This window comes from Tachypleus tridentatus, chromosome 7, assembly GCF_004210375.1.
Source record: "Tachypleus tridentatus isolate NWPU-2018 chromosome 7, ASM421037v1, whole genome shotgun sequence".
NCBI lineage: Eukaryota > Metazoa > Arthropoda > Merostomata > Xiphosura > Limulidae > Tachypleus > Tachypleus tridentatus.
Genome location: NC_134831.1, coordinates 62,663,717 through 62,687,815, shown reverse-complemented (window position 1 = coordinate 62,687,815; position 24,099 = coordinate 62,663,717). Strand labels below are relative to the sequence as shown.

General features: G+C 33.2%; 1 protein-coding gene across 1 annotated transcript in view; it reads left to right on the top strand.

Moving 5' to 3' along the window:
• Positions 1-24,099, top strand: part of LOC143255809 (uncharacterized) — a 95,015-nt gene that overhangs the window by 21,268 nt on the left and 49,648 nt on the right. The window contains exons 4-12 of the mRNA XM_076512070.1: positions 13,541-13,647; positions 14,213-14,428; positions 16,371-16,469; positions 16,691-16,821; positions 20,802-21,012; positions 21,410-21,552; positions 21,817-22,021; positions 22,271-22,440; positions 22,985-23,156. Of these exons, the coding sequence (XP_076368185.1) occupies positions 13,541-13,647; positions 14,213-14,428; positions 16,371-16,469; positions 16,691-16,821; positions 20,802-21,012; positions 21,410-21,552; positions 21,817-22,021; positions 22,271-22,440; positions 22,985-23,156 (1,454 nt within the window). The remainder of the gene's footprint in view (positions 1-13,540; positions 13,648-14,212; positions 14,429-16,370; positions 16,470-16,690; positions 16,822-20,801; positions 21,013-21,409; positions 21,553-21,816; positions 22,022-22,270; positions 22,441-22,984; positions 23,157-24,099) is intronic.

Genomic DNA, 24,099 nt, shown 5'->3' with positions numbered 1-24,099 from the left:
ATTTCGCAGCAACGCGATGCATCTTCAATTTTTCGGTCAAAATCCGTAACAAGATCCAACTGATATCCCACACTCTTCACCAAGCTCCCTGACAATCAGACTTCGATTTGCCCGCACCAGGTTGTTGATTTTGTCGACGTGTGGGTCGTCAGTTGACGTGGAAGGACGTCCAGGATGCTCATCATCTTCAATGGACTGTCGACCATCCTTAAAACGTTCATGCCACTTGAAACATGCCGTACGCTTCATAGCAACATCACCATAAGCCGTGTTAAGCATAGCAAAAGTTTCAGTCGCAGATTTTCCAAGTTTAACACAAAATTTCACAGCAAGTCGTTGCTCCTTCAGGTCATTCATTCTGAAATCCGCCAAACGACAAAATCGCACTTCACTTAAAACCGCGTAGCTAATACACAAATGAAGATATCTGCAATCGGGAAATGGCGTCGTAATCAGCTGATCTGTGCGAACCTAGCGACACCAAGCGGATTCCCCTGGAACCAACTGGAGCCGCGCAATTCAAACAGTCCGCGTATTTTTTGAACAGCCCTCGTAAATCTCTAGGAATGAACTACAAATATCGGCTATGCGTATTATAGAATAGACGTATGCTGCATCAGATTTGTTTTTGTAACTCTTTGTTTTACACTTATCAGTATGTTAGTTAAATTCTGGTCTAATCCAGAAAATGTATTAATTTAATATTGATACTCATGTGAAAATGAATAACGTTAAAAATAAATAAGTGACTTCAATACAACTTATTTTTTTTTTTTTGTAGCAAAAGTATATTTGTAAACTTCCGAGAAGCTTGTTGTCCAGTTGTTCAAAGGCCAGTTCCAAGGCTACCTACGCATTTAACTACAAAATTTCATGACTTTTGGTTTTTGCACTCGCTAAAGTGTTCGTACCAAAGTGTTATTAACTACGGAAGTAAAAGAGAAGAATGTACACATGGTTTACATTGTTGTTGTAAAACAACATGCCCAATGCATGGGTCAACGCTTTAGAAAATGATTACAATGTATGGTGCATTTATATGTTATCAGGACATACTTCTGAGTAATAAAGCGAAACATCCATCAGAAACTTAGAAATTATCTGTATTACGCTCGAGCGGTTATTATTGCAGTTTCCCAGGGAGTAACAGCAGAATTTAGTTTTCAGATGATAGTGAGGGGGGGGGCGTCTTAAATTATCTTTCTCCAATGCTGATTATGTTTGGAAATCTTTGCAAGTTATCTTTAGGCTTAAGCAGAAACTAAATAATTCAATATTTTGTTTCAAGAACCACACAACTCAATCCGTGGATGTTGCGTAGTTTTACAATTTTTTCCACATCTAAAACAACACTTGTAACGAAGGAACCTGAAGCATCTGGTAGTATGGTATGGATGTGAACTCTTTCTGCGGAAAGCAAAACTAAATATTATGTGTTAAAAGGTTGTAGGTTTACAACAGTCTTTGTTAAAAGTCAAAGACCCAATGTGGGGAAATAAGATTGAGTGAAAGAGAAATGGTTGATTGTGGAACCTCGGTATCAGTAAAACATTTATATAAGTTGTATTAATATTACTGACGTTTGATGTTGCTGTTACATTGCTTTCTATTCGTAAAAAGTTATTAGGTATCAGTGTTGTTTTTTTAATTTTTCATTGTAAGAAAAACAACTGGTTTCGTCGGTTCACAATCATTAGATTTTAAATATTGATATGATAGAAATGATGCAGAATTTAAAATGGACACGTTTCTTTCAAACAGAATTTTAATTGTTTCACTATAAACAAACCAATACAAAATACTGTACAACTAATCTAACACTATGGTTGTCTTGTTTGTTTGTTTTTGAATTTTGCACAATGCTACACGAGGGCTATCTGCGCTAGCCGTCCCTAATTTAGCAGTGTAAGACTAGAGGGAGGAGAGCTAGTCATCACTACCCACCGCCAATTCTTGGGCTACTTTTACCAACGAATAGTGGGATTGATTGTCACTTTATAACGCCCCCACGGCTGAAAGGGCGAGCATATTTGGTGTGACGGGAATTCGAACTCGCTACCCTCGGATTTCGAGTCGAGCGCCTTATCCACTTGGCTACCTCATCGGTTCTAATTCAATAAGTTTAATTTCGGTGCCAGACTTTAAGGTTAGTGTATGGTTCTTTAATTAACAAGATATTTACATTTTTATACGAATCATTTCACAGCCAAAGATACTTCATTTTCAATCTTGACCACCGTACAGAACTATATTTCATCCGATAAGATTGTAGCTACAACTTTAACAGTAATTTTTGTCAGCTATTTGTTTTTCCATTTCCGGTCGAAGCAGCGTAAAATATCAAAAAGCACAACAAACAGACGTAATAATTACTTGTACTACATTTACAGAGTTATTTTGATAGATACACCATTTTTCGTTTTTATTGATACTTCTGTTGTTTCGTGCTCTACGAAACATCTGTGTTACTTAGATTCAGTCTAGATCATCTAGTTTAATGGAGAGCTTAAATATTTAAACCAGTTATCCTAAAATAAATTTCTAAGAACCCGATGTCATTCCGCGCCCTAGTTTAAAATGTAGTGTTCGATTAAAGGAGTAATGATACCAAATCTCCTGTTTGTTATCTTTTGTGACTGTATCGTTGTCCTACACTATTGGTACCACTTTGTAACTGGATGATGATGAAAATATTATCGCTTGTGTGTTTGTTAATTTAAGTAAAACAGTCTTCTTGATGGTCTGAATGTTACATTACGCTTTTAAGCTTCACATTTTTTAAATTTTAATTTCTTCAAAGTCTCTTCCTTGTTTTTTCACTAACTGTTAGTTTTTTTTTTCCTTCGGCAATCTTTTACCAGTTCTCGGATGTTTTAAGTTTATCAAACCCAATGTAGTAACTCCGTATGTAATGAACCATTGTGTGTGTATGTCTATCAGTCAGTCAGTCTGTCTGTCCAGAAAAAGGGGGTAGGTTAGGAATGTATGAACTATTAAGATATGATTTGTAATTCTATTTAAGATAATTTATTTCATTTCTTTTGTAAGAGCGGAGGTTGGAAGTTTCATATAGTAGAAACTTGAAGGTGGTTTTATTTCTTCTTTAGAACTACGATAATTTTTAAGGACAACTGGCTGTAGATAGTGAAAGGTAATAGCTTTGTGGGTGTAAGTACTTATCTTCATACCCTGAATTGACTTTCTACGTTTGCTGGCTAGTTTATCATTAACATCATCGTATCATCACAACGCATTTAAGAGCTATCGCCACAGGCGTTATCTACTATGACTTTAATGTAACAATTAGGACTGACAATAAAATCATTACAAAAAATCTTTTGAACGATTCACTAAACACTTCATGCCAAATTAAAGGCCCGCCGTATCAGATTTAAGTAACACGCAACTTGTAAATCCCAGTAAGTACATGATTGGGTGCAACGTAATCTAGACCAAACTAAATCTTTGACCCATTCGGGGATCAATAATCGGAAATCTGTACTGAAAGGTGGTTTCTTTTTTGTCACTGTTTTTTTATACTATTCATAATAATATCTGCCACGAATTCCTTGGTTAATTTTTTAAAAATTTGATCCAGACACTAGTTATGGAAGTATTGGTAATACAACACAGTTTTGTTTTAAGCTAATCAACTAATAAGTTGGATACTATATTCCTTTAACTAGTTTTACAGTTTCGTTTCAGTTTAATGTGACGTAATAGGCGAAATATCTTAAAGCATAAAAAATATGTAACTTTTTTTTTTTTTTTCTATGCCTTATCTGGGATGAATTCAGAAACCAATGTCACAGTAATGTTTTGAACTACGGTTGACGAGAGGAACTGCTTGTCTTACTAGTATTTACCTAGCTATTATGAACAAAATACACACATTATAATTTTTTGAACTTACTGGTCGTATTTCGTTACAGGCCAGCTACTTTTATGAAATAAAAAAAATCGATGTTTTTTGTAGTTGGCCAGTCAACTGTTTCGCATTGAAGAAAAGACTGGTTTGTTTTGAATTTCGCGCAAAGCTACACGAGGGCTATTTGAAGAAAAGAAGAGATTGGAACATGAAATGAAGTTCCAGCGCATTATTGTTTTCCGAAACGAACTATATTCTAGTTATTTAACTTCATTTAGGGAAAAGAAAATTACAAATATAATAATTGAAGCTACGTCTTTTTCTCTGATGGGTTCACGTGAGTCTACCTTTTAAAACCCGTACAACTTGCGGCTTTTCGGAGTTGTTTTTTTCTTGTTGGTGTATTATTTCCGAGCGATTTTTTCTCACCATATATCAAATTATAAGAAAAAAATGAGGTTTTAATGATACTGAAATTTCCTAGAGGCGTCGGAAGAGAAATTACGTCTTTTCGTATTTTGCATAAATATAAATTATAAAGCTCGTGACACAATACGTGTACCCTGTACCATTTTCTAGAATAAGGTAAGTGACGTGAAAAGCTTATAGTAGTGTTATAATTTGAACTACGTCAGCCCGTATCTTGTGTAATTTCTTTGTTACGCCAAACCACAAATATTCAGTAAGCTATTATGAACGTATATGATTTGCATTACAATATAAATATTTCTGAATTCTGATGAAGATAAAACTTTTAGTTAGTTTTGTTTTTTAGTTGTTAAAACATTTAATATTCGTTTGCTAACATCGCTAATAAAAACAAAGCACGTGTCAAAAGGTGTGAAATATTTTAAAATTAAATAGAATTGCGAAAAATAAATTATATTTTAATGTATTTATATTATTTTAAGCTTTGCTTAAGTGTATGATTACTACCATAAAATAGAGACATGCGTTCAAGATTAAAATCTTATTTCAACAGAAAGCTGTTTCGAAACGTTAGTTGTTCAGCTAAATAACGATCTGACCTTTTTAACTTAGATTAAATCGACTTGCTATCAAACGTCTCGTTTCGATAATGTAAGAAGTTTTTATTAAATGCATTTTTAACAACTTATTGTTTAAACACTTTGTTTATGAGAATCTCAGATCCACTGTTTAAATACATACAGCAACGTCAGTATAGATATTTCTCGATTTACGAAAGAGATACGTTCTAGGGGACCGTAACGTATAACGAAAAAATCCTAAATCAAAAACGTTTTTCCTGAGGTTTTAAAGGCGAAAAATAGAGTGCATTCTTCATCCAAACTTGTCATGTTACCGTATCATTTCGGCGCGAAATGTTTGCATAGAAATCTTATTGAGGCCCAGTGAAAGAGTGGCGCACTGTTCGTGTAACATGGGTCATACAGAGAGGAATTATTCGCTGGTTATATAACTGTATGGAAGTACTTACACTAAGTACGTCTTCACTCGCATGCAGGTGTTTTCTAGGTAGGGATGGTTAGCCTCATTTTAATCATAATTTATGTAAGCGATAAGTCATTACAAATAATTCATTGTCCCTAAAATACAAAGTCTTATTTTCGAAAAGAACAAAAGTGCTAGGAAACAACAAAAATATGTACGTATGGAACTATTCTTCAGACTCTCACATCAGCTAAATTTTTAGGTGTCGCATATGACTAAATTAAACAGGAAAAACCAAAATGTGGAGACGAATAAAATATGTCGAGAGCCTTCAGGAACGTAATCACAGAAGGTTATTAAAATATAGAATTAATACCAATAAACGAACACTCCAGTCCGGCATGGATAAACATTTTGCTAACTTTAATCAAAAGAAAATTAAAATCGATAAATATAAAGAACCAAGAACCACGAGTTTAAATTTTTTGCACAAATATACAGACAATAAATGACTGGCTTTTACATAGGTTAAATAATTATTTAACTAAAAATCTGAATAAGAAGTTACTGAATTAGCTGAGTGTCGCTGTGTCATACATGATGAAAATATGTCTAAGTGCCTCTCACGTTAATATACTTTAAGGGTAGTAGCAATAGGCCTTCTAATAGTAGACTTTAAATATAAGTGTTATTTAACTAGTTTATAATAATAAAAAATATTGATTAGGGTATTTATTTCTATTATTCTTGTCATGAATTAGTAAAATGTGTGTCGCGATATACGAATTGTTTGTCCAGTGTAACTCTATACACACCAAGCAGAGATAACATTTCAGTTTGTTTTTGTTTATATTAAGGGTACTGTCATATATATTCAAAAAATTACTGTGAGGGGGTGCGAGAACGTATTAAATTTTTTTAGGGTGCGGGGCATAAAAAAGGTTGGGAACCATTGCTATAAAGTATTGAAAATACTACACATGATATGTGAATGGCCATGGCTTTGAAAGGTATTGTTGTAACTGAGAGCTATATATGGCACACAAAGCCTTCACATATAATTCGTTTAATATTTAGCAGGCACGATGGTGTATTTTTCGCGATGATTACAACAACTGTACCAGAAGGAGTAAAAGGTCTTCGAAAGACCTGGTTCTCTCAGATCCTGAAAAAAAAAAAAAAAAAAACGGATTGAAATCCCAATCCAGACTGAAATTGAACTACGTGGAAATGAAAATTGGTTTACCAACTAACTGTACTTCAGTATGATAACAAATAAATCAGTTTTTAGCTATTTGAATTTCGTAATAAACATTTTTACTTGCGACCTTTACGTAAATTTTCGTTATAGCGAAAAACCCGAATGTAAATTGATAAACGTGCCATATAAATTATTTACTTTATAACGAAAAAAAAAGACTAAAACTGAATGTTTATAAATCGATGGATACTGTGTTATAAAACTGAAAGAATGAGTGAAAGCACGATATAAGAAAAATTCCCACTTTTCTTGTGCACTTACGCTAATGATGTAAGACCCGTATAAGTCGGGAAATATATAGGAGGAGGGGAGCTTGATGCTAGAAGAGCGAAATCCGTTAAAGAAAGTTAGAAATGTATATAATTTAAGTAATGATTAGGTAAAATTCGTAGATAATGAAAATCATATACCACTCATACGAGTGAAATAAAATAGCGAGAATCGTTCTAGTTCTCATATAAATATATGTAAATAATACCGAACCAAAGAAAATAAAGGTACTAGTAATTAATTTTTGCTTATGGGAAAATAAACAACTTTAAAATACTATATGTTTCATAACATTCTTTTTGAAACTTTCGATACAACTTTTAAAACTTGTTTATCGAAACTTATTCTTCTTGAACTCGGTATTTTCATCTCTACTGTTGTCATCCAAGAATTGGCGGTGGGTAGTGATGACTAGCTGCCTGCCTTCTGTCTAGTCTTACCTGCTAAATTACGGATTACTTATGCAGAAAGCCATCGTGTAGCTTTACACGAAATTCCAAACAAACAAAATATTTTCATCGCTTTATTTAAAGACACTCGTCCAAAAAATGTTTAAGGTAGTTCAGCATCTCCATTTATAAATATTTTAACCTATTGTGCTTGAACAAGACTTCACATTGCCTGCGAAAAAATATTCGATATATTAAATGAAATAGTTTTATAATTATGCGGACAGCGTTGCCTTTGTGTATTCTAAATTGATATGTATCTGTTAAAATGAAAACAAGTTTACGTAAACATGATTAGGAGTTGCTCACGTAAATTGTTATGAGGGCTGTGCACGTAAGTCTGTTACAAAAATTCTTGTTTATCCTCTATATTCATTCAAGTGTGATGTTCGGTTTCCGCAGCTCTGGTACACAGAAAAGTTTACCACAAGGCTTTTCCAACAGTATCTCGTCTGTTCTTTTCGTGTCCTATAAATTTCGAAAATACGCTGTTAGAATTATATAATCATTTCTCCTGAACCTGTTTTTGCTTAAACAGTATCATTTCTTTCTATGCTCTGCACACCTCGGAGAATCGAACCCTAGACTTTAGACTTGTAAGTCCATAGATTTACCGGGGAATTTCTCCTGAACAAAGAATTGAGAAAAGTAGGCATGTCAACGTCTAGTCCATCCCTATGTGATTTGTATTTCACCTGTTGTATTATTCGAAAAGCCTCGCGGGTACTAGATATGACAGATGTAGTAGAGTGATCGCATTTCTTTAACTCGCTAGATCTTACTTAAATCACTATGTATTTACAGCGTACTTCTATTTATATATATGTTTAATTAATTTATCCAGTTTGTGTAAATAGCTTCACAGACGGGACATTAAACATAAAAAATAAGTTCAACCTTTATACTTTTCTTATGACTGAGAACATTTAAAAACATTAACAAAAAGAATAAACGAACAGTCTTTAAGTAAACAGCGAATTCTTAAAAAAATATTCCATAAAGGAAGCAACAATTAGCAAACTATTATTTCATTAGTTTTTATATAAGAAACTTTCATACAGAGAAAATGTATTATTTATCAATCAAAATAAAGTGCTACAATACAGATTTAACAAAGACACTTTGGATGAAACAAGTCGCGTATAGTAAGAAGGAAACGTTTTCAAAAAATAACCTTACTTGACAAAGGAAAGCTTTATTGTTTTGTATTGACCTTCGGCAAGTTTTGCATACCCACCTAACAAGTTGTGTTCATTCATGCACGTGTTTAAATTTCTCGAAAGTAAAAGCTGCGTAAAAAGTTCGAGGAGAAGAGATGTTAACCTTGGATGATGTCCTTGTTTCTTTGTGCAAAGTAACGCAATCTACTATTTGCGTACTCAGATTCTGAATGTTTAGCGTTGTAAGCTTGTTAACTTACCGTTAACAGACTGGATAACACATTGGATGACGTGACGGTCTTGTGTTTTAAATATGTCTTCATCGACTTTTGTCAGGGTTGTTTCCAGTGTGTGTAGAATTTCTCCGACTAGTATATGACAAACAGTTTCAAAATCAGGTACGATGATCGTACCCACAAAATGTATATTTTATTGTTCTAATATAAGTGTGTAGTTTTGTTTGTTTGAGAGTAATATCCTTGTGATGTTTCGTCTTAATATGCTATTCTCAAAGACTAGAAGACTATGACTTCAAGAAATGTTCTCCAGTGGTTCTAAGTTTGCTGGTTTTAACAAAGTCTGGCTTGGCATGGCCAGGTGGTTAAGGCACTCGACTCGTAATCCGAGGGTCGCGAGTTCGAATCTCCGTCACCGAACATGCTCGTCTTTTCATCCATGGGGTTGTTGTAATATGAACTTTCATTCCCAATATTTGTTGGTAAAAGAGTAGCCCAAGAGTTGGCGGTGAGTGGCGATAACTAGCTCTCTTCCCCTCTAGTCTTACACTGCTAAATTAGGGACGACTAGTGCAGATAGCACGAAATTCAGAACAAATCAAAACAAACTTCAACAAAGTGGACAGACAGACGGCTTGTTTTACATATTTAACTTATGAGTTAGTTGGCAAAAAAGCCTTCTCTTTGGCATTGCTTTTCACACTTACGAGTGCGTTTTTAAAAGAACAAACAGAACAAAATTTAATATGGATAAAAAAATAATAGGTATTCGAAATGTACAGAGGAGAAGAAACAAGTGTAAGTTTTACTAAGGTTAAGAATGTTTTAATAAACTGAATATTTCAAAACAACGGAAAGGAACAAATTGTAAGCTTGAATGTTCGTTTGACATGTATAACCTTTATTTGATCAGAATCTCAGGCCTTAATTCTAATGATAGAATTTTAAAGTTACCAATAAATAAAGGATGCTTAATAATTTGACAGGGCATGAGAATGGGATAGCGCATGGACCTTTTAGGAATGGTTGACTTGTTCTGCCTGAAACTTCCATATATTTGTAGGCACGTGTTTTATTTTTTGTTTTTAATTTCGTGCAAAGCCACATGAAGGTTATCTGCGCTAGCCGTCCCTAATTTAGCAGTGTAAGACTAGAGGGGAAGACAGCTAGTCATCGCCACCCAACGCCAACTCTTGGGCTATTCTTTTACCAACGAATACTGGGATTGAGCGTTACTTTTAACGCCTCAACGGCTGAAAAGACGAGCATGTTTGGTGTGACGGGGATTCGAACCCGCGACGCTCATATTACGAGTCGAGTTCCTTAACTACCTGGCCATACCGGGCCGCACGTGTTTCTAATTGGCATTTTGCTTTAGTCACTTTGTATTCATAGACGACCTACGAAAGTAGAGGAGTAGAGAGAACATGCTTAGAATATTTATAACACGCTTGTGAAAGCTTTATGAAAATTTACAACTACCTTGGGGAATGTCATCAGAAATATTTCAAAACTAAATATCTCGTTTCTTCATATAAACACGTCTTCAGCTCTAAGTCCTATTAAAAATTTAATTCTGATCAGTGAACATGTGTAAAAGTAAGTTAGGTAAAAATGAAATGTGATCTAATACGGAATATTACATAAAAGTAAAAGAAACTTATTGAAACAACTCAATATAAATGACTTGCACACCCAAAGGGAAGTTTATTTTTTCGTTAAATACCTATTTTTATATTAGTATAATATTACAGCAATTACAAATCCTTTTTTTTATAAATATATATATTTGGATGATACAAATCTCAAATACTTTGATTTAGTGTAGAGATGTACGTATTGATTCAGTAAATATAATTAATTTATTTATTAAATGTAAGATCATTGCTTCAGAGATTAAAAAGTTAGATTTTTTAATTCGTTTTAAATCTCGCATAAAACGTTATTGGACGGGAATAATATATAAATCATGCAAGAAAAGGTTTCTCTCATTCTCTTATAAAAGAGAAAACAAATAATTAGCTACTTTAATTTGGTGAGAAATTTAGATTGGCTATTAAAGTTATCCACGTTCCTAAAATAATAATCAGAATATATTTGTGTTCTTTTAGTGAAAAATCAGCTAAAATAATTTTTTGAACAAGGACATTTTCATAAACTTCCTCAAAGTAGCAACCATCAAATAGACTTCGTAAGATTGACTTCATGTATCAAGGCCAACACCTTGCACTATCAGGAAAATATTTTGCCCGAAAGCTTGTCGAAGATGTGGAAATAAAATTTCTATATAATAAAAATTCGTAATATTTTCTTCATATATCTATTTACATACGTTATTGTGCAAGACTCAAGAAAACCGTGAGATACATCTATATTTTATTTCTATAGTTTTGTAGTTTGTTGTAAAAGCTGGTATTGTAAATATACTTGTTTCATGTGAGAATATTCTGCTAAAAAAGTTTTATATATCAAGTTTCGTTCATTAAATATTACGCAAGTAAAAGATACTGTATCGCTAAAACCTTACACAATCTTGAAGAACAGTGTTTTTTCACTTTTTGTTAAATATGTTGCTTATGTTACTTAACAAAAACAGTTTACTGAACTTCCGATAACACAAGAATACTAAAATAATTAATATCTAACTTAAACATGAATTACCTTAACAGACGAATCAATAGGTTTAAAATCTGATTTCAATATTATATATTTGGGATCTTTGGTTTAGAGTTATTGTATGTATATTTCTCTAAAGGTGGAATGTTAATCTCAAATGAGAGTTCTACCATTTCAAGCACTTACGTAGCTGATCTACTGTTGTGATAAAAGTCTCTAGTAGAGTACGTTTCTGAATTAATTTTCTCTTCCACAGTTTGTTGTGTAATTGCACCTATAGAATCTGCTCAGAAAAACGATGTGCGTTTTTGCTTAACTTCATATTCATAAATGTTTGTTACTAGATTGATTTGTAACTATGCATTGAACTTTCATTTGTTTGTTGTTTTAACGAAATGCCCCCCCCCCTCCAGTGGCTCAGCAAGTTTGTGGACTTGCAACGCTAAAAATCAAGTTTCGATACACGTGGTACGCAGAGCACAGATAGCCCATTATGTAGCTTAATTCAAAACAACATTTAACGAAATGTTACAGTCTAATATGCAATTATCGTGTGTTTTTATATTTTCATGTTGGGTTTATGAAAATTCCCAACTTTGAACTAGAATCCAAAATTGATCCTCGTACATTGGTCTTGTAAAAGTATCGATGCACGAATGATTCGCTCTCTTAATATTAATAATAGTAATTTCCGATCAACTCAAAGTCAACTTGATCATCGGTACAAAAAAAATGAAATAAATTTTTATAAGTGTTCACAAGTCTTTATTTACGAGGATTAGAAATCACTGCTTCGTCAGTTGGGTACCCTCGCTACTAACGATATTTTTTGTTATAATACCAATACTATCTCACGAAGTTATGCCAGCTTAGGAGATTTAGCCATGTATACAAATTCTAAGCTAACACTGCAAAATCATTTTTATAATTGTATAGTAATAAAGAAATAAAGTTAAGTAAGGACATTCGATACACTAATTAGTGTAGCCAACACTGTTAATGAAATCAACAGTAAATAATTTACTTTAATTCAATTCAAGGAAGCCGTTATTAATGAAATACTATAGTCCGCTTGTATATACGAAGCAATATTTTTTCTTGTATCTAAATTTAGAGGCTGAGTTACACTTTTGTTAGTGATTAATATGACTGCTAAATATTGTAGACTTTATATGGTAAACTCAATTGCAATTCTTTACACTTTTGTCTGATTTTATGGATTGCACTTTTATACAAGTGTAATAAATTTTTGACATGCCATTTCATTTATTTTAGAATTACCAATGGTGTGTATACCCCATTGAAATGAGAAACATAATTCCATATTTATCCATTAAACTTCTTGTGGGTCCATGACTTGTTAAGTTATGTGGCTGCTATTAACAAATTAATTGCAAAAAAGTATGGATCAAAATGCCGTCAAACGTAATTTAGTTAATTCAATAAATTACTGCTGAAGGCACTTAACAGTTTTGTAGAGAAAATGTGCGATTTTATTTAGTTGTTTTGGTCAGTTCTTTACATTGACAGTTGTAGCTGAGAGAAATATAACATTACACGCATGTTGCTGTATACGACCCCACTATTAGAGAATGGTATAAAAGCAAAACTGTAATTTTACAGTTAACGTACATGTATTTACTCTTGGTTTATGATCTTGCGAGATATACCTAGTTTAAATGAGTTTTTAACTTAAATTGAGCGATGCCATTGAAACTTGTGGGTGCCCTCGTGACATTTGAAGTCTTGACTTCTTTATCTCTGAACATCTTTACTTAAAATTTTCGCAAACGAAGTTCCCTTCATTCGTGTCAATTTCAGAGTAAAATCCAAACAGTTATGGAAAGTATTACCATTTCAAACAATTGATATTCACAGCTACTTATACATCATAAGTTTAAAATTCGATAATATAGCAATAAAAGAAATGCTGTAGTTGTACAAAGAAAATCGTTCTGGTGACTCAATGTGAAGCTCTAGAGCTTATAACCCTAAACATCGGGTTTCAATATCCTTTTTGGTAATGGGTAAACCAAAGATAGACTATTATATATCTTTATACTTAACAATAAACAAACAATGGATAAAAACTTCAAGAAAGTAAATATTTACACGAAAATATAAATATATTAGAGTTTAATTTGACCAAGTCGTTGTGTAGCAACTTCATAAACCTTTTTTTTGTTTAACAGATACGGTAGTGAGTTGGTTCTAATTTCTGAGCATGGACAGAACAACTTCTTCATAAACCTTTTTTTGTTTAACAGGTACGGTAGTGAGTTGGTTCTAATTTCTCAGCATGGACAGAACAATTTTTCCAGCTCCTTGGCTGGCTCAAGACTTAGAAATGTGGGTCAGGTTGCCTACTGGATAGGTATGTGTATTACTGTATGACATAAGTATTAAGTAATATATTCGTACAAGGAATAAATATCCACAGATTTATTATTTCAGAATAATCTGAGTGGAGTTGTATTTAAGTTCGTATTTCGATTAACGTTATAATGATTTTAATCAAATGCAACTGTATGTGTGATTCCCTTTTTAATGTAATGGTCATTAGATGGAATTAGACTATAATACTTAAAAGAAAATTGATCTTTAGGACTAAAGAATTTCTATAGAGTCTTCGATAAACTCAAGTGATATAACGTATTCATATTGTTATTTAAACAAACTTTTAATAAATGTAAACCAGTTATTGCACTAATGTTTTCATAAAATAAAGTGAGAACCTAAGTTGTTTAAGAAATAGTTTAAAATAACCATCGCTAAAAGATTGTATTCTACCAAATGAGTATGTTATTGTTTGTAAAAAGTCTCCACAAGGAGGACCTCACAACTATTGTCAATGATCATGATTAATTCATGTTACCTACATTTTAAAAATATTATTGATGTGAATGTGTGTATACCTAATTCTTAATATATGTATCTAGGCTTTAAAACTGTTGACGACCTATCTACGAACACATTAGAATCAGCTGGGAGTGATTTCGTGCCGAAATATGTGGGATTTTGGTCATGGAACCAACCAAGACCTCAAGATGGACAATGTGTACTTGCTCACTTGATAGAAAATACACAAGGCTGGCAGCTAGCACCATGCGAAGCATTACTTCCGTTTATGTGTCAAGTGAAAGCTTGCCCAAAAGGTATAGAAGGTTAAGGTCATACAACGATATAGACTAATAGTGTTTGAAATAAAATAAAAATAGTTCAAAGCATTATGCATTAAGCCTCAAACTTTTAACAATCCTTTTCTAAAGAAAAAAATATTTCTAAATTCCTTGAAATGTTTCTTCTTTTGCGCATGTGTATAGAGAGCATATAAGAACTTTTTTTTTCTATTGTCTGGTTAAATTCTGTCTTATCACTATATTTTCTACACACATCTTTCTTGGACAGGATAAATAAAAAGTTGTTTGACACAATGAATGGTCAAATTGGGTTTTATTTCTTTTTCTTGACATAATAAACTGCAATAAATACACATGAAGATACTAATACTGAAATGAAAGACATACTGTTTCTGTTTCCAAGAGTTCTAACGGTAATGGTTACATAGTTAATTTTGATGCTGAAGGATAGACAACATTCCTAGTTTTTTCAGAAACTAGATTGGAAGGAACAACACATCCTATGACCCTTCTTAATGCTACCTTATATCACTGTCAGGTTTGGTGCTTGTTGATCAAGAAATGTGGAATCGTATAAGTAATGGATATTTATATAAATGATACTTGTCACGTGATTAATTTGAGAATACATATATTTGTCATAATTTACTCGGTTTGGTTTAAATTTCGTGCAAAGCTACATGAGGGCTATCTGCGTTAGCCGTCCCTAGTTTAGCAGTATAAGACTAGAGGGAAGGCAGCTAGTCATCACCACCCACCCCCTACTCTTGGCTACTCTTTTACCAACGAATAGTGGGATTGACCATCACATTATAACGCCCCCACGGGTGAAAGGGCGAGAAGGTTTGTGTGACGGGGATTCGAACCCCCCGACCCTCGGATTATGAGTCGAGTGCATTAACCACGTGGCCATGCGGCCACTAATTTACTGGGATTCTTCAATATTGTGTGAAAAGCGCCAAATTGAATTACTCGGATATATAGAAAAGTACTCGGTAATGCTATAAACACTAATTTAGGGAGCTCTTATGTAACCAGTTAAATTGAAATTTTCTATACAGCTGAAACATTCTGTAGGATGGGAAGGAATCACTTGAAAACAGTTACATGTAGATGTAATCTTTTAAAACTTTATAATCGACATAATGCACTATTATTGGTAAATTTGATAATAAACTGCCCATGAAAGTGATCAAAGTTGCTGTTGTTTAAATACTTCATTCATTACAAATGAATTTCGAATCCTTTAGCGAGATTCATAAGAATGAAATCAAGCAAGCGGCGTAGGCCTAACCTCATGAACAATGGAGACGTAGTGATTACAAGAAAACTTTAAAAGATTAATACTAGAAACAAATCATGAAAATTAGTTGTTTTTTTTTACTTTTTGTGTTAAAAAGTGCCTTAATTTAACAGTTCAATGTTTTGATCATTTCTTTTCTTCAACCTTAAGATTTTTCTGTCTCCAGAGCTTGTGGTGGATTCGATTTTCATTGCAGGCGTGCAGCTTTTCCTCGTTTTGTTCTTTATTCCTGGCCCGGCATGGCCAAGCGCGTTTCAGTCCGATTATTTCGTGGGGCGTATAATGTGACGGTCAATCATTCGTTGGTTTTGGCGGTGGGTGGTGATGACATAGTCTTTCAGGATAAATAGCCCTCGAGTCTGCGAAATTCAAATTACTTTATAACGTGCCTCATATTCAGGATCTCATCTTGATAACGTGCCTCAAAAGAATAGAAACGTTTTACTGAGTTCTTACACTATACAAATTATACATAATCTTTATTTGCATTTAAAATTGAACATTTTCTATGCCTGTTATTTGTTAATTAAACAAGTGTATGTGTTTTTATTACAGATTTTTAATGTTTTTGATATACGAGAGAGTGTGGGTGTATTTTTCCTTCTAATAGAGCAAAATAATATATACACTCACACACGAACTTTTTGTATGTAGGTTCTTTTGCCTGCAGTAATGGACAGTGTATTAGTAGTAACTGGCAATGTGATGGTGAAGATGATTGTGGAGACCAATCAGATGAAACTGATTGTCCAGGTAAATAGTTTTACAGAAGTATAAATAACACAAATAGAAACTTAGTGTTAGTGTTAAAAGGCTGTATCTTCATAATGTATTCATTCTCAGAATTAAAATATTGTTGGAAGTAGGTGAATATTTTATGTCATAATTCACATTTTGTTTTTCAATAATAATAAAAAAAAAAATTATTTGCAAGTTAAGAATGTATATTATACGTTGAATTTTCATTTTTGTAGACTCTTGTCATTTCTATCTTCAAAGTTCGGGTGGATCAGTTCAATCTCCAAATTATCCAAATAGATATGCTTCTAATTCAGACTGTAAATGGACTCTTGAGGGCCCAGTTGGATCAGGAATTGTCATACAGGTCAGAAAATGTACATCATTACTTGTTTGTTTAAATAAAAAAAACTGAATATTAATGTCAGCTCTTTAACACACTACAAAGTGATTCAAAATAAGTATGTGAATGAATAAATTTAGTGTGAAATCTTTACCAAGTACAGACATCTTGTATGGTTTCTGAAAGCCACAAACAGTAATGTATTTTATAAGTATTCATGGTAATTTCATTTCATTGAGAATATTAATTTTAGCATAAGGTTTTGGGAATGTCTGGAATATTTTTATTTCTATCATTTTAAGGAGTTTTAGTTGTTTTTTTTTTTAACTATGTGAACACAAGGTTTAACAGCTATGTTGTATAATAACTAATAATACATGGTTGTAACTATTATGGAAGGCAGAATAAATAGGATGACACTATGTAACCTTATTTTATGAGCTTTAAATGTTTTGTTACACCTTGTAACCTACCATTGATCACTAGTCAGTGATTTGAATAGATAAACTATCTTGTATATGATCTTTATGTATGTGTTACCCTGTGATTATGTAATATCTTAAGTAAGAAGAGGTTATACTAATGTTTTGATAGGTTTATGAATAACTGAATTTATAATTGATTTCATGAGAGAATCGTAGCTCAAAAGTTTAATTCCTAGGAACATTTTTAAAATTTCTATTAAGTTTACTGAACAAATGAAATAAATACATTCACTTCTCATGCAGCCTTAAAGATAAATGCCATCACTGAACAACTCCCTCTCACTGTTGCGAATGGGCTGTATGTCGATGACTTTCACATCTCATGTCAGTCGTCAAACATGAGATATATTGAGCGGCAACTACAAACCGCCCTCAATTGTGTACGGAAGTGGACTCTGGCGAACGGCTTTAATTTCTCTCTCTCCAAAACTGTGTGCATGCACTTTGCCGTCGACGGGTATTCACCCTGATCCTGAACTTCATATCGGTGGAGTTTTGCTGCCAGTTGTCCCGGAGACCAAGTTCTTGGGGCTTATCTTTGATCGTAAACTGACCTTTATACCACACTTAAAGCAGCTTCGGGTCAAATGCACAAGAGCACTGAACATCCTCCGTGTTCTCTCTTCTACCAGTTAGGGGGCAGATCGCTGTTCAATGTTAAAGGTATATCGTGCTCTTATTAGATCGAAACTCGATTATGGATCAATGGTCTATGGCTCTGCCAGACCCTCAGCCTTAAAGATGCTGAACCCCGTTCATCACCAAGGACTTCGACTCTGCACTGGGGCTTTCCGTACCTCTCCAGTTGAAAGTATATACATTGAATCTCATGAACCTTCTCTACACCTTCGCCGTTTGCAACTATCTTTACAATATACTTCGAAACTTCATTCCTTACCAAAGCATCCCACCTGGAAATGTGTTTTCCTTCCTCGGTGGGCAGTACTTTTTCAGAACAGACGATCTGTCATTGCTCCGTTTGGCCTTCGCATCCGGAAGCAATTGGATGAATTGGGTCTGTCCTTGGATAACATTGCATGTTCCACAGGTCGGCCCATCCCACCATGGCTTATTACAGCCCCCAAATGTGACCTTTCTTTCAGTCACCTAAAAAGGCAGATACTCCAGATTGAAGTACCGTCTTTATTCAATGAATATCTTTCAAACAATCATTCAGTTCCTATTTATACAGATGGTTCCAAATCAGGTAATTCAGTGGGCTCTGCTATGGTTTGCTATGGATCAGTAGTTGCACGCAAAATCCCTTCTACAGCTTCTGTGTTCACTGCTGAACTGTATGCCATATCTCTTGCCCTGGATCATATTGCAGCTAAGCAGTACTCCAACTGCACTATTTATACTGATTCGCTTAGTTCTATACTTGCCTTGGAATCGCTACACGTTGGCTCACATCCTATTCTCGCTGATATTCGTAACCGACTGGCCCGTTTCTCATTAGCAGCTACTTCAATCCAGTTTTTCTGGATACCAGGCCATGTTGGTATTCGCGGGAACGAGCTTGCAGACATGGCAGCTAAATATGTCTGCTTCAGCACCATCACTCCTATGCCTATTCCGTACATGGACTATGGTGTTATCTTCAAGGGTCGGCTCCGTGCCAGCTGGCAGTCCACTTGGAGTGAGCAACGTGACAACAAACTTTTTCAAATCAAACCCAAAATTGACTTTAATATCTAGCTTCCGTAAAGTTCGGAAGGAGGAAGTTGTTCTCACTAAGCTACGCATTGGTCACAGTTTTAACTCATCATTTTCTTTTATCTGGAACTGATGCACCAATGTGTAATTTGTGTAACACTCAAATCACTATCAGCCACATTTTACTTTCTTGCCATCGTTACAATTCTCAACGACGGCAATATTTTAAACATATTTTTCCCAGGGTCAATCTGTAACATTGGACAGAGTTATTGGTGATGGTGACTCTGTCCACCTTGATAATGTTTTAATTTTTAATGGCCATTAACCTTTTAATCTCATTTAAGTGTTGCATGTTTATTCATTACACCTTTTAATTGTGGTTCCTTTTTACAGTTTTAATCTCTCTCATTCAATTTGACATTGGACAATAGCCAGAACATTAAATAACTCGACACCAGCACTGAAAGGCCAACTTCAGGTGACTAACGCTCCTGTTTGAACTATCCGTTTGAACTACTCGTTAGTCATCCTGGCGAGTTGTTATTATACTTTTACTGCATATCATTTCACACTTTTACTAATTAACTTTTTAGTACTGGCCATATTGACTCATAACCCGGAACCAGGACTGGAAAGACCAACTTCAGGTGACTGACGGTGGTTTTTATACTTACTTGTTAGTCTTCCTGGCGGGTTACGATCATTACCATTCTGCTACAGGTAGTTCTTACAACTTTGTTGACTGGATGTCAACATTGGTTTTACGCCATTTTCTGTCTTAATTGCCGTTTTGCTTTTATCTTCAATTACTTCTACAAATTTTACCCATTTACTTGACTTTATCCTTTTACTGGACATTTGGCTACTCATTATTACGATTTTGCGGAGTGTCTTTTAAAACTTTTACTTTCTTTTACATTTTGATAATAGCTGCTATGACACATAACCCAGAACCAGGACTGGAAAGGCCAACTTCAGGTGACTGACGGTGGTTCTTGAACTTACCTGTTAGTCTTCCTGGCAGGTTATGATCATTACCTTTTTGCTAGAGTAAATACCTTACAACTTCTTATACTCTGCCTTCTATCTTAACAACTTAACTTTAATATATGAAACTGTGACACTTGTAGATCTCATGGATTTTTAAAAATTGCTATATTCTTAGGAAAGAGAGGAATAAATTAAACCCCTGTATAGACAGTTATTTCTACTATTTTACCTTCCCACTTTTTTAAAGATGAAATTCAGAATTGTTAGGTATTGTGAGGCATTCAAGAAATACCTGCATATACATTCTGTAAGATTTGTTACATTGACTACTCAAAATTTTAAATTTTGTACCATGTTTATTTATTAGGTCATTATAAAGATAAAAGAACCATTTCATTAAAATTTGGGAATGTAAAGAAAACACTGTTAATGTGTTTGTTTGACTCAGTGAAAATATACACTCAAAATGATTGTTCAGGATCAGTTGTTATAACAAAGGAAGTGACACTATAATATGACTGAAGTAAATGCCCATTTATGGAATGTATTAAACATTCTCTTACAATAAATAGCAATAACTTTATAGTTGTTGTATGTTAAGTAAATAGGTATAAAAGTCCATAACTCCATGAAAATAAAGAGAAAAAATGCTCAAATTAGAAGTAGGATACTTAAACCCTTTTCTTAAAAATGGGTTGCAATATTAGGTTTTCTTACTCATGGAAAACCCATGCCAGGGAATAGATTGAACGAAATTCATTTTATGAAAATTTAAACAATTAAAGTGAGTTTTCTGAAAGTTATTTTTAATTTTCTGGTCAATTTTTGTACTTAGATTAATGTTATTTTTTTCTTTTCTATTACCAACAGTTTTCAGATTTTGAAACAGAGGCAAATTTTGATACAGTTCAAATTTTGGCTGGAGGGCAAACTGAAGAATCAAGTGTCTCACTCATTACTTTGTCAGGGAAGGAAAATCTGAGCTCTCGACCTTTTGTAACAGGCTCTAATCTCATGATTATAAAATTCAAATCTGACTCTTCTGTTGAGAGAAAGGGTTTTCGTGCTAGTTGGAAAACAGGTAAGATAATTTTATCAGATGGTGTTGAGTTGCACTGGAACATATTTATCATAAGTAATTTGATCTTGTTGTGAAATAATTTTCAAGCTCATTTATGAAAGATGTATTAATTTTTTCATTCTATATAAATATTATTTGTGTTGTACTGCTCTTTTTAGTTTCTGTCTGTAAAAAAATGTCATTCTTTCAGTTAAGAGTAGTCTACATATTTTAATAATAAATTTTAAAATTTGTTAAAGACTGTCACATCTGTTCTATTAAATGACTTTCTTGTAGTGAATCATGTTGCATGTGTGTGTATGTACAAGATTTCTTTGGTTTAATTTTTATAACCAAATGATTTACCAGCAAAACATATTGAAAATAAAACACAATTGTGTGTGTGTTATTAATCCAGAACCAATCAACTGTGGAGGTTCCTTGTTTGGTCAGTCAACTCCTCAGCATGTCACATCACCACAGTATCCAGATCCATATCCAGGTGGCTTGGAATGCGTCTACCTCATCACTGCTCCTCAAGGCCATATTATAACATTAGAGGTAAATCATATTAATCCAACTGTACTTTTGGTTCAGTGATTAGTTAAACTATATTGGAAATTCTTTCATATCTATTGAATAGAATATGTGATGTATCATTAATTTGTTACTTTAGTGATTGTTTTATTTATTAACTTAATTTTCTGAACATTTTATTGTATAGTGTTTATTCTAATTTATCAGTCTACTTGAGTTCATGAGTAACTGTAAATCAAATATACAGAGTAATTTGAATGTGAACATGTAAATACTGTGTTATAATAGGTTGTTGAGATGGATTTGGAGCCTAACAAGGATTACATTCTTATTCGGGATGGACCAATGCCATCTGATCCTCTGTTGGCCAAATTATCTGGAATGTCGAGTAATGTTCCTCAGTTTACAATGTCAACATCTAATAAAATATATCTTTATCTTCACACCAGTTTTGGAGATAGCAGGAAAGGTTTTGTCATTAAGTATCGATCAGGTAATTCACATTCATACATGTCTTGCTGAAATAACATTTTGACAAATTGAGTGATTTGTTTACATAAAAGAAATAATAGTAAAAATGGCTCATTGTATGCTACACACTTAAAGCATGTATTAATTTTTATTCCAAAAAAATATATATTGTTTTTTTACATAATAAAAAACTTAACAACCACAGTGCATGGTTTTTCATGTAAAGCAATGTTTTATTTACAATAACTACCTATTATTTTTTTCATAAAAGGATGTGAAGTTGAAATGGTAGCATCATCTGGGAACATATCATCCCCTGCATTTGGTGTAGTGAATTATCCAAGTAATCAAATTTGCAGATACAGAGTAACTAGACCCGAAGGTGGATCAATTTCTTTAAAGTTCACTGAATTTGATGTTATGGAAGATGATTATGTGGAGGTTGGCACGTTTTCTTTCTTTTTTATTAATGAGTTTTGATTTAGAAAACAATGAGGCATGCATGTGGCTTATGGTAAAAGTATAATGACTATTTCGCCAATCAACCAGATGATTAAAGATTGCCTTTCCATTGTTCTTACTATAGATGTGGTACTAGTAAATCATGTATATATGTATATGATATATTTAATATATGTAATCACAAGAAGATTTAATTCTTGTGATGTGTGAAGTTGTTCAAATCCTTCCCCACATAAAAGTGACGACTTCTATCTTGTATATTTTTCAAGTTATATTGGATGTACTAATCTTTAATTATTTCTAATTCACATGGTTAGTGAGATCTTCTAAATATTGAAGTTTCTGTATTAGGATGTTTTCTGCAAAATTTGAATGTATTAATGATCTGTATCAATGCTAGACGCTTCTTTTCTAACTTGAATACAGAATACAGTTTCTCTAAATATCATTACAAGTAAAAGAAGGGGGTAGTGTTCCTTTGATACAGTTTATTTTATTCATATTTATAAAACTCTGTCTTTAGGTGTTTGATGGCACAAGTGCAGATCAAGGTGTTAAACTTCATCCAGCTAGTGGCTTTTCTGGTAGAGCTCTACCTACTTTAACTCTAACAGCAAGCTCAGGTCACATGACTCTATTTTTCAAGAGCAACCCTCTACACACAGCTTTAGGATGGAGAGCTGTTTTTAGTGCAGGTAAGAAAAGACTAGTTTATCTTGGAGTGAAGTGTGCTATAAAGTGTATGACATCAGTGTAATGTTTTACGTTTCAAACATTTCAAACATGTAAGGATTTTTCAGGAAAGATAAAGGATAAATCTTCAAATTTAACATTTTATTTTTCAATATATTTTCTGAAATTTGACATGGTTTGTTAAGTAGTATCTTTACAATTTGAACTTAGCTCATAAATTACTTTTTCTATCTCAATGGTGGCATCTAGTGTTTACATTAGATTTTAAAACCATACAAGTATTTTTAATTTATATGTAAAAGTAAAAATATTGTGTTTGTTTATCTGCTGTTTTCACTATGAGCACATCTTTTTGATCTGAGTGTATGAATATCTTGCATTGGAAAGGCTGTTACATACTTATTCCAAAAATGGTTAATTTTCTGTGGCTTCACACTGCATGTGAAACATCAAACAATATCTAAATGTAGTTCTGATACATTCCATCATAACTTTATATTTGTTGTGGTTGTCATGTAGCATGATTATTTGAATATTTCTGTAGGAAAAATACATGTGATTGTAATATGGAAAAGATAATACAACGGTTTGTAAATTTATTTCTATTAAATATTATTTCTGAAATTAATTTTTTTTTTTGAAAACCTTAAAAAAAAAAAAAGAAAACTCAATACAGTTGATGTGTATTTCAGTCTATCATAATATTTTTTATTATGTAATATGTAAAGTATGTTCATTTTTAGTGGACTCCTAAACATATGATATAAAGTTTGACAGTGATGTAGGTTATTTAGAAACAAGTAGCTAAAGTGAAAATTGTATTCAAAGACCTAAACCACTTTTTATATTTCAGCAAACATTTTAAGTAGTTAACAACTGTATCAGTATTCATACTTTAATGAATGATATTCTAATGATGTAGCATTTCATCATTTAGATATATTT